This window comes from Propithecus coquereli, unplaced genomic scaffold, assembly GCF_000956105.1.
Source record: "Propithecus coquereli isolate 6110/MARCELLA unplaced genomic scaffold, Pcoq_1.0 Scaffold108, whole genome shotgun sequence".
Classification (NCBI taxonomy): domain Eukaryota; kingdom Metazoa; phylum Chordata; class Mammalia; order Primates; family Indriidae; genus Propithecus; species Propithecus coquereli.
In genome coordinates, this window is record NW_012134747.1 from 6,298,046 (window position 1) to 6,310,581 (window position 12,536).

General features: G+C 38.2%; 1 protein-coding gene across 1 annotated transcript in view; it reads right to left on the reverse strand.

Moving 5' to 3' along the window:
* The window catches only part of ICA1 (islet cell autoantigen 1, 69kDa), a 139,054-nt gene that overhangs the window by 118,169 nt on the left and 8,349 nt on the right, over positions 1–12,536 (reverse strand). The window contains exons 4-5 of the mRNA XM_012647479.1: positions 4,900–5,023; positions 903–1,101 (exon numbers count right to left, since the gene is read on the reverse strand). Of these exons, the coding sequence (XP_012502933.1) occupies positions 903–1,101; positions 4,900–5,023 (323 nt within the window). The remainder of the gene's footprint in view (positions 1–902; positions 1,102–4,899; positions 5,024–12,536) is intronic.

Here is a 12,536-nt window from a genome sequence, read left to right on the forward strand (position 1 = left end):
GTCACAGCTCTGAAATAACGCACTTAAAAAGAATTCTAGGGATTTTAAGCAATATCACTAATTACAAATGAATCGCTTGAAATGAGTAAAACAGTTGACATAATATTATGTCAAGCCTAACATTTGGCTGGTTTTTTTTTTCTTTCACAGTCTGAAATATATCCAATCGACCAAACAAAGAACTACCAAGCTTGTACACAGAAAAATTGTGCTATATTTTCATAAATACTCAGTGTAAAACTGCCACCTAGTGGTGGGAGATATCCTTGTATGACAAAAATCTCCAAACAGCTAAATTGACACAAGATAATTAAAAAAATAGCAAGATTGTTTCTCTGCTGCTCACCAGTTATTTCAGGGATATTTAAGAGCATACTCATCTCCACCTATTTTCCCACAGAAATTTTTGAAGAGGTCTATAGAAGATAGAGGCAATGCCTCATGAGTTAATCCTACAACTAAACCCCACTGCTTCTGAACATGTCACAAAACAAAGGAGAATTATTATTCTATTAATTTTAATATGCATTAGCAATTTAAAAAGATTTCCCCAGTAGTCTGTTCTCACCTTCTAGATTCATTTGATCTAATCTTGATTTTTAGTTATGCATGAAAAGGCATTTAAAAGTGACAACCTTACAAAAAGTGCACATTATATGAAAATCTGACTTCAATTAAAACCAGTTACTAAATCCCAGCAATTTCCAGCTGTCTCTTCCATCTTATCCTTAGAGAATTATATATCACATTAATTGGTATTCTGTCACATAAAAAGACACCAGTGATGATTAATTGCATCCTTGGTGCTTTTGAGTTATGTTTTCTTCACCAGAGGGATTCAAATCACACCTCATTACCTTCTAGCAGGTACCCCTTTTGGTAACTCTCATAAAACCTCCTACCTTCCTGAACTTCTCCATTTGCTTGTAGAGGTCTGGATCAAGCTCCTGAGACACGTCCTTCATCCATAATAATGCTCCTCTGTATTCCGTCCGGCACTGCTCCATGCGGTTCACAGTCAGCCAAGTATCTGAAATGGCCCGATGCCGAAAAGTCTCCACTTCTTGGTGAAATCGACACAAAGGATTTCGCAAGGCCAACCTAGACAAGAGGATAATACCACAACCTTGAAACTAAGCTAGCCAGCAATTTGAATCCTTGACATTTTGCCAATCTTAAACACATGAGCCTAGAACAGTGGCTGGAACATAGAAGATGCTCCACCAATATTTCATGAAAAATAATTGAAATGTATGTGAACTGATGAGTCAGCCAGAGATGACTACCCATGTACCAACCCCTTAATTTACTGTTACTGAACAGGACCACTGGGAAGTACCTCCATCAGTGTTGTTGGGGTGGTCTCAGACCTGGGCAGAGTGGTCATTTGAAGCTGGAACCAATCCTGTTTTAATGGAGGATGCTCAAGGCATGACTTCTCTCATTTCTATGCTTTTACCCTCCCTGTCTCTTGCTCCTCTGAAGACTGGCCCTTTGAGGAGGGATAAGAGTATATGTGATTAGGGTCTCCGTGGTAGGCCATTGTAGATTACTCTCCAAAGACCCAGGCATCTGCTGCTTGCTCCAACAGTCACAGAGGAAAGAAGCACGAACAGAAGCATTTTGAAATAATCTAGGAAGGGCGATGAGCGCATTTACCGAGAGTCTATTGTTTCAGATAGGTTATATGATTTAATCCTTATTAAAAAAAACTTTAAGGATACTATACCAGAAATGAATGTAATAAAGTAAGTATAAAATTATAATATTGGCTATAACATACTGCCATTTATTCAGCCAAAAACAAAAAGCTTAAGGTGTATCAAACTTTAGATAAAATATTTATTTTGGTGAGAAAACATTGCTTCTTTCTTCTTTCTACCCAAAATGAGCAACGTCAGATGAATTATGCTCTTAAAATATATTCTTGTCCATGATGTTTAGGGACACAGGTGCAAAAAATAAAACTAAGATGAATATTTAAATTTCAATTTAAATGCAAACTTATTTAGCTGAAGGCAACAATGGTGTCAATGAGCTGAAGTCAGTTTTTGGCAATGTCTGCAATGCCTTATATGTGTGCAGCACTATAAGATTATAAATGGTGCTATAAACTGTTTAAGAAAAAAAATCCCTTTTACTATTTTCCCTATTTTTCCTCTTGTCTGTATTGTTGTTAAATATTAAGCATTTCTATAAAAATAGCTTGCTTACATTGTCCTACCTAGAGGTTGCAGGTTGTTATCAAAGACATATTATTGTGCCATAAAGTAAGCTTGTGCTTCATCCTTACTGGTTTAAACTTAATACTCATGTTTCATCAAATAGAAGGAGAGTTGTAGCAATGACTACAAATAAGTCAGTAAAACAAACACTAGTGTGAAGGTTAGTATAACTGAAGACTTCTACTTAAAGAGATAAAGAGTCCTCAGCTGTCTCCCTAAATAACCTGTTCATTTCTGGACTCCTTTTTCTCTTCCCTTGGATTTTGCCCATTTTCCTAAACTGGCTGAAAAAGAGTCTTGTGAATAAAGTATCCTCAGTCTCTTTGACTGTTATAAAGTTGGACAGAAATCTTTTCACTTCTGTGATATGAGGAACTGAGTCAAGACCAAGAAAAAACTCAGCACCTGAAAATATCAAGTTTCAGTGCAAGACTGGCCCACATTTTCATTCATGAAAATCCACCTAATGGGAATAATTAATAAAATACCAAAAGGTCTACTCCAAATATGTTTATCCTTTAGTAGGAAAAAGTCGAAATGACCTGAGACCATGAACAGAAGGGCTTAGGTTAAATGTATCATGGCATGCCCAGATAACGGAATACTAATGGAAAATGTATACATTGAAATAAGAAAGGTGTTAGGATTATTTGCTCAAAAAATAAATTTGCTAAATAATCAGTATACAATATTATACAAAAACTGTATGTATGAGGCTGTTTATGTTAGAAATATATTCTGGCATACCCTACATCATGTCCTTTTAGGTTTGAGAAGTTCATGAGAGTTTCCTACAATCCTTGTATGTACTTTATGTTTAGGAGATCTGGTTGGGATTTCATGTGCCTGGCAAGCAATTGAGGGCCCTGGAACCAGAGCCACTGTGCAGAAGGCCACTTTCCCAATGGCAAAGTTGGCCATGCTGCATTAAATTATGGATAACAGCGCAGTTTGCTAATTTATAGTAGTGAAACTTTCAAGTAACATTTGCACTGTTTTGTTGATTTCTTTTACAGTTTTTGTTTATATCCAAAGGTCAGGTTATATAAACTTAAAGTACTACATGTGTCCTTTGTGGGATCATTTGGTGCATAATTGTGAAAGAATATATTGGATAGCCATATTATAAAATAATGAATAATGTGATCTATAATGGTAACCCTTACAGTGATTGTGTCTAGGGATTTGGCTTTTATTTCCATAAATGGATGTTAATTTTGATATACAAGTATGCATAAGAATTTTTCTTACTGAAATTAATGATAATTATGTTTAACATATGAGAATTTATGAAAGATTTTTCAAGAATCAATTACCCTTGTATCCAATTATCCTGTAAGAAGGATATATATGCATAGAAAGTATTTATCAAGGGGTTAAGAATGGGTCATCTCTATTAGTAAAATTTTAGATGCTTTTTAATTTTCACCCTTTGGTTTTTCTCTGTTTTTAAATTTTTCTAGAATGAGTATGTACTATTTATACAAGTAAAAAACAATTATAATATTAAAAAGTGAAATTTAAGATTATAAACAAACACGTTTCTTGGAAAACAGGTAGAGAACTGCTGGAAATGGTTCCATTCAAGGATGAAAGTTGGCATTTCCCACAATTAGGGCCCAAATGTCATTAGGAAGAACTAAAACACCCAGGAGAGGGCACAACTGAAAAATTGACACCCTGGTTTCTGTTTTCTGCTCCAGCTTTCTTGGCTTTTCATAGGAACAACCATGTGACCTGCTGATGCCTTGCTCTTGGCCCACAGGGCGGGAAGCCAGCAAGGAGAAATTAACAGAAGTAAATGTCGGGTAATTTGAGTAAGTGAAATTTCTGCAGCCTGAATTTTCTGGGAAATTACATACATGTCTTATTTAGGTATAATCCTGCCTAATATTAGTGGGTGACATTTTGAGGGCTTGTTAGTTACTGAGGGAAAAGGAAGAGAGAAGGAGTGTCGCTTTTCTCAGGCACAGAAGTGGTTGTGTGCAGGGGCTCCTGCTTTTTCAACACCCACCATAAAAACAAATCATGGTTGTGTCAAAAAAAAAAAAAAAAAGCTGCTGATCTATCACAATTTTCCTTTTCCCTTCTCAAACTTGAATGTACATCAAAATGAACAGGGGATCTTGTTAAAATGCTAATGTGGATTCAGAAGGTCCGGGGCAGGGCCTGGATTCTGCATTTCTCACAAGTCCCAGGTGATGTTGGTGAAGCTGCTGGCCCCGGGTCTGAGCAATGTGGTCCTGAGCATCCAGAACAGCACCTCCCTGAAGTTAATTGGCCCACAGAGAGCAGAGAGGGAACACTTCAACCCGGTCTCATTAGGCTCCTGCTTTAGTCAGCTGCTGCGAGGGGACCAGACTGATTGTTACGAGCCATGCTGAAGGTCAAATACAAGCCTAGGAAAGCAGTCACAGTGATTGGTATGTATAAGGCCCCTGAAGACCAGAAGAAATATGAAAAAGAAAATTTAAATTAACAGGGAGAAAAAAAAAATCCATGTTAATCTTAATTAGAGAGTTAAGTACTAACGACTAACAACTAAGTACAGAGCAGCTTCTCAGCCTTAGGCAAAAGCCTTCTAAAGAACACTGTGAGACTCCCCTTCATGAGTAGGTGAGTCCCAGATTCCCTTCGGATCCCCCCACATAGAGCCCCAATGAAAGCCACACACCTTTGCTGGGAAGAAAAGCAGAGGGCCTTTCCTGTTGCTTGCATCATTTTCCCTGCTCTGGTTTTGTCTTGGAAGCCTTGGGATCGGAGAAATTTTCCCAGTTCATTTTCTTCTTGAGACAAGACTGATGAAGAAAAGACCAAAAGGAGCCATGAACAATGAGCATTTTTTATTACAAAGAGAACGAGAAAGACAAATAACAAGGTCTCTTCCAGAGGCAAAGATGAGAAGAAATTAAATCCAAGTGGCAGGCTACAAGGTAAGCTCCCTGCTCCCCATTTAACTTTCATGCTGTTCTTCCATTTACAATGCAAGATCAAATTCACTTGAATACATCTGTCAGTGAGTTTGGGGCCCTGTAATCAGAACCAGAAAATGACCTCTGTACTGAAAAGCGAGCCCATAATGTGGTGCTTCGAGCTGAAATAAAGGAGTTGGGTTTGTCAAGTATGACTGTGGAAATCTTTTGTGCCTGCCTAGGATGCAGTGCTAGCTGCCTCCTATTATTCTCTCCTGCTGACTTTTTGATCTCTGCTCTCTGAGTTACATTCTATTCCACTGTAAAGCAACTCAAATACCTCATCCGTGACACAGGTTTGTGGTTGGTGGTGGGGGTGGGGATTGAGGGTGGGTAGGTCATCAGGTTGATGACTTGGTGGATTTTTAAAATACAGAGCTGGAACCAAATCTGAATTGGTTATGCCTAATCTCGGTTTTATTTTTAAAGATGGCATTATTGTTGAAAAAGTGATTTATTATAAGCTTTCTGCAGATTGATTTGGAAGTAAAATAAAAAGTCATGGAATTGTATGTATCTTTTGACAGTGCGCTTCTACTATTTAAGAGTATATCCTAAGGAAGTAGTAAAATGGGCACAAAGATGTATTATATATTTAAAAACAATCACAGCATCATTATTTATAATAGCAAAAGTCTTTCCCTATACTAAGGACTAATTCAATAAAATACAGCACCCACATAATGGAACAGTGGGGGTCCTGAACACAAGTCAACACCTGAGCCACAGGCACAAGAGTGACACTTAGCTTCCTAGAATGCATTTTTCCTCTAAACCGCATTTACTAGACACGTAGTTTGAACGCTACTTTTATTTCCCATTTTTGCACTGACAGATTTACACACCATGTGTCTCTAAAACTGCTTTCTAAATGCTGCTAGGATTCTTGTTGTTTCTCATGAACCAGCCAGACTTCTTTAAGAACGAACCCCATTCCTGATATAACCTCTCCAACGATAGCTGTAGCATGCTGGCCAGGGACCACAAATCCAAAGGTAAAGGCTACACTTGATACTGCTTCCTTATTAATTTGTGACTATAGCTCACTCTACACAGTCCCCTGGGAGGGCCCAGTCAAGAAGAGGCTTTTAGAATCCATTTTTCCCCAGGGATAAATGATGACCCTGCTTCCTCTTCTGTCTCAAAAATTAAGTTCACTGGTCAAGAGGCCAGCTCAAAGGCTCCCTCCTCTGTGAAGTATTAATAGTTGATCCCTATTTCTCTGGACAGTGCGTGTTCTGGGCATCTGGTAAGACCGGTGTTAGCATGTCTGGGCATGTGTCTGTCTTTTCCAGGGGACTCTAAGCTTTCCAGGACAGGCAGTGCATCCAAACTTTGTATTCCCCAGGCCAAGCACAAAGTCTTATATTCATGGTACTAATTAAATGCTTGTGAAATTGAATTAACTGTAATTTTTGCCTTTTTATCCTTGTATACTTTAATTTACTTTAAATGCTTATTTGACATTTATGCCATAGTTCTATGTAGCTTTAAAAAATTCCTATAATTTTAAGAAGGTGTTTTATTTTCTAATATCTTCCATTTCTTGTTCTCTCCACTGACTAATATATTATATGACTCACTGAATTCCACAACGAATCTTTCCCTATGGAGAGCAATTTCCCATTTTTGTTCAATAATAGCATGAGGCTACTGTTATCTTTTTTACCTTGAAGTCTTAAGTCACATACAAATGAACACAGTTAGCTTAAGGCTAGGAAAAAACCAATTCATGGTACCTGAATGATTACACAGTTGGTGAAATGTACTCTTTCCTAAATAAACCTAAGTAGGTGGAAGCATTTAAAAATAATTTTTGGTCATTTTATGCACTTGAGGATTAAATTTGGGGTGGCAAACAGGATTCATTTTAAGTACTGACTCTGATTAATTGGCGATGCTACTCAGAGACTGGTGGAAAGAATTTTGAGCTCCATCAGACTCAAGGATGGATTTTTTGAAAAGGATGGGCCGGGCGCGGTGGCTCACGCCTGTAATCCTAGCTCTCTGGGAGGCCGAGGCGGGCGGATTGTTTGAGCTCAGGAGTTAGAAACCAGCCTGAGCAAGAGCGAGACCCCGTCTCTACTAAAAAAATAGAAAGAAATTAATTGGACAACTAAAAATACACAGAAAAAAAAATTAGCCGGCATGGTAGCGCATGTCTGCAGTCCCAGCTACTCGGGAGGCTGAGGCATAAGTATCGCTTGAGCCCACGAGTTTGAGGTTGCTGTGAGCTAGGATGACGCCACGGCACTCTAGCCTGGGCAACACAGTGAGACTCTATCTCAAAAAAAAAAAAAAAAAAAAGAAGGATGGTCACTTTTCAATTTAAAAAATTCAAGTATTAAAATTAATTTATAAAAGTCTGAAATTCAGGTGTAACATAGGTATCAGATAACTCAAAAGTTTCTACTTGCAAGTTTCACTCAACTGGGACTTAAGAATTAAGAGACAAATAAAAACCTATTCATCTTTAATTGCTGATTAAGTTTTCAGATGTATCCTTAAAAAAAAGCAACTAAAGAACTACGAAACCAAGTAGCTTGATAGCATTAACTCAGCACAGATTTATGGATGATCCAATATGTACTAGGCACTGTTCTTGCCACCAGAAATACAGTGATCAACAAGACACAGGAAGACCCTGCTCTTATAGAGCTTACGTTCAAGCTGCAGGAGATAGAAAACAAAAAATACACAATCACAAACACAAAACACTAAAAAGAAAAATACCAGACAGAGCGATGAGAGATGGAGAATAAGAGAGAGTGATTGGGAGCTGCCTTAGGCTGGGTGGTCAGGGAGGGCATCTCTGAGCAGGTGACCATTAAGCTGAGCTTTGAATGACAGTAGTCTTGACACTATTACAGGAGAGGCATTCAGACAGAGTGCAAAAGGCCTCTGGCAGCTTGGTGGGCAAGGAAAAAGGTGGCTGAAGAGGTGAGGTGGAGCCAGGTTGTGTCCTACTTAAAAGCCATGGTATGGTATAGGAGTTTGGCTTCTACTTCAAGACCTACTAGAGGCTTTTAAAAGCAAGAGAGCACTATGATCCAATTTACATTTATTTTGAAATAATGTTAGGCTTATAGAAAAATTACAAACAGTAGACAGAGTTCCTTGTGTACCCTTCCCCTAAGATTTACATCTTATTTTACCATGGAACAATGATCAAAACTAGGACATTAGCATTGGTACAACACTATCAACTAACTTACAGACCCTTTTTGAATTGCACCGGTTTTTCCATTAATATGCTTTTTCTGTTCCAGGATCCAGTCCAAGATCTCACATGGCATTGACATCTTGCATTTCCTTAGTTTTCTTCAATCTATAACTGTTCCTCGTCTTTGTCTTTCATAACTTTGACAGCTTTTAAGAGTACTTGTCAAATATTTGGTAGAATGTCCCTCAATTTGGGTTTGTCTAATTTCTCTTGATTAGACTGGGGTCATGGATCTTTGGGAAGGATGCCACAGTGGCGAAGCGCCCTCCTTAGTGCACGGTATCAGGGGCTACATGACATCTACATGCATCATCACTGGTGACGTCAGCCTCCATCACTTGCTTAAGCTGGGCTTCTACACTGTAGAGTTATAATTTCGTCCTTTTATAATTATTAAAATCTTGGGGAGAATACATGAGACTATGCAAATATCCAGTTTCTCCTCAAACTTTCACTAATTGTAACAATCTTCAAGGAATCTCATCTGCCACAATTCTCACTGTGGCTTTTGCCTAATGGTGATTTTGTGGTTCCCTCATTTGTCCCATATTTATTAACTGAAATTATTTTATAAGGAAGAGCTGTCTTCTCTCTTTCTCTCTCTTTTTCTATATACACATACACACACACACACACACACACACACACACACACACACACTTAAGGAATATTTATTTTATTCTATGGGTCATGATTCAATGCTATTGTTATTTATTTTGTTGCCCAAATTGTGCCAGCTTTGGCCACAGGTTTGTTCCTATGCCCTTTCAACATGCTTTTTCAAACACTTCTTTATGATATATTCAAAATAGTATGGGCTCTTCTTGAATTTTCCCTGTCCCAGTCCTAGAATCAACCTCTTGTCCAAGGAGCATTTCTTTTATTGGGGAAGAGTATTTAGAAAGAAAACAAGATCTGGGTGCTAGGTGTGCTTACTGTTATGGGGTGTCAGTGCTTCTCGCCCATCTCAGCTGACAGAGACAGAAATGTATGACCATCCACTAACCCATGCATACATGCTCATCTACATTAATTTCTGTATCTATCTGTACATATATTAAAAACAGTGACTTCATACTGACACCTCTGAGCCCAGAACAATACCACAGTGTTTACCAGTCTCTCCCTTTCTTTATTGATAACTTCCTCCTACGATAGTGAGAAACCAGGCTCTCATTATCTACAATATATTTACTTATTGTTCAACTTCAATATTTGCATAAACTAGTTTCAGAATTGCTAACCTACACCCTCTATGAGAAACAAATTAACTAACTAGAATACAGTTTCAGGAATAATTCTTTTTGTGTTTAGCCTTAGTCTCTGGTCAAAAATACTGTTTCCCAAAATTCCTGAGGTTAGTTCTTTTTTTCTTCACTCTAGTTAGTGTGATGATGTTATTCATTTGTAATACAATTTAGTTCATTTGTTACCATTTGTGTTCCTTTTTAGATTATCCCATCTGGTTGGGTCTAAGTATTTTTTGAGTATATGAAATATTTCTACAGTTTTAAGAGTCAGAGGTACATGAAAGTACCTCAGAGAGGTGTAGCTTCCTCCTTAACCCTGCTACTCCATTCTCATTCCCTCCTTCTCTCCAACCCTTCCCCCACCCCCACTGATAGCCAATCTCTTTAGTTTCTGGTTTATCCTTCCTAAATTTCTTTCACACAATGAGCAGGCCACATGTATAGTGTGTGTGTGTGTGTGTGTGTGTGTGTGTGTGTGTGTATCCCCTTCATTTTTACATTCATATTTTATTATATTTCCTTCTTGCCTGCATGAAGGATAGCATACTATAGATATGCTTTTGTGTTTTGCTTCTTTCCCTTAAGAGCATATCCTTGAAATCACTCTATATTAGTTCAGAGACTTTCTTCATTTTTTTTGTCTTTGACAGCTGCATAGCAACACCCTCAAATTAACTACACTATTTTTAGTCCTCCATCAAAGTTGGGATCCTTTTCGAGTCCAAGCAGGGCAGAACTCCTTCCCATCCCACTGGGATGGCGTGGCTTATGTGAGGCTAGTGGGGAGACACACAAGGGCTTACCCACCACCCACAGCCAAGCTCTGCTGGCACAACCGCATGACTACTTCAAGGGCATGGCATTATTCTAACCCCTTACATTATAAGATAATCATGAGCCTTGGTGGTGTTCAATCATAATTCTATTAACTAATCTGAGGTGGTTTGGGGGCGGGGAGAAGTTCTTTCTCTCTTTTCAATTAGAAACCGTAATATAAATGGCAAGTGTAATTTCTGTTCAGGGAATCACTATTTACAAAAAATTTGCAAGTATCCATCTTTTCATCCTTTGTAAAAATTATAGTTTAGTGGAAAGAGGGCACACTAAACTTCACGTGACTTTCTTAACAATTAAAGTTACAATTTTCTAAATATTTTTTGTTTTTGACCACTGATGGGATTAAGACCACTGGGACTTAATGATGCTATGTCTGAGGCTGTGAGAGGATAGGAGGTGAAGGAATTGCCTGAGCAGAACCCTGAAATAAGGGCAGATGTTAACTGCCTAGTTGGGGGACATATATCAGCAATCTGGGAGTACAGCAAAGCATGCTCCAACCTCAGAGCCTAAGAGGTCTCATGCATGAAAAGCTGCGAGTGGCCTGACATGAAAACTTCTCATGGCTATAGAGGTAGATTGCCATATGTCAGCCTGGGAGAAGGGTCTCAGGGCTTCCATTGTTTGAACAGTGGGCCAAGTTCCTTCTCTCTCTTTCTCTCAACAATGCCTCAGTTAATATAAAACCAGTCTCCCAGTGGAAAGCATGTAGTTTCTTTGTTCCTTGATCAAATGGGTCACAGCTACTGAAGTTAGAGATTGATATCCATGTACATAGCTTGAGCTTGGGCTAAAATAAGTCAGTTTACCTTGATCAATAGGATTGTACCTACTGAAGAATTATGTGTTTTTCACTTCTAGAAAGGAGAAGGAAATTAGCTAGTACATCTCATGATTTTTGGGGAAGCCCTGAAACCTTTGATCATTGTATCCTGTGATTTTTTTCACATGAGATAATTGTATTTTGCCACACAGCAAAGAGAATAAAAAGCAAGTGCTGGGTTTCAGTCATCGTCACCTTGGCACCAGAGTGCTGGTGGTCCCCTGACTTCCCCACTTTCTTAAATATTATTTCTGTTTCTGTGTCTTTGTTTCGTTCATCTCTTGCAACACAGTCTGCCAGGGGACCCTATCTTTATTGGGGATGTCACAAACCCCCAAAAGACGACAAAGGAGAAAATGATTCATTTCATGGCAAGTATTAGGGGCATGGTGGGTATAGCAAAAAGGAATTTGACCAACAATTTCCCAAACACAGGGTTTAAGAAAAGGAATGATCTGATCAGGCTTAAAATTGTACTCTGATTGCTGTATAGACAATAGGCTGGAGGAGGCAGAGGTGGAGACATGGAGATCAGTTAGGAGGCTGATGTAGCAAACCAAGTGAGAGAGCGATGATGACAGCTTGAACTAAGGTAGTGGCAGAGAAGATGGAGAGAAGGAGAATTGAAAGCCATTTAGCTGGGGTGTGTGTCATGTGCCTTGATTTCCTCATAGCCCAAGAATCTGGAGTAGGAGCCCTGAAGAAATCCTAGCTCAAACACTTAGTAAATATTAACATAGATAATTTATAAAATACTTGCCTCTAAGTACTATGATTTCAGTTTTGTCTTAATAAAATATTACTAATGTAGAAAAATTACCAATTGTTAATTTGTGATTATTGGAAAGGGGTTTGGCAGCAGTCAGCAACAAAAAGACTTCCCATATTCTACTGTCAAAAATACAGAGTTAGATAGAATGAACAATATTTGATAGCACAAAAAAGTGACTATAATCAAGAAATCAGGGTATACTTTAAAATAACTAAAAGAGTGGAATTGGAATGTTCCTAACATAAAGAAATGTTAATGCCCAAGGTGATGGATACTCCAATTACCCTGACTTGATTAATTCACATCGTATGCCTGTATCAAAACATCACAAGTACCCTATAAAGATATACAACTTTTATGTACCCAAAATAATTAAAAATAAAAAATGCTAAACATGAAGAATAGAGATTATATTATTAAAATGACCCACAGAT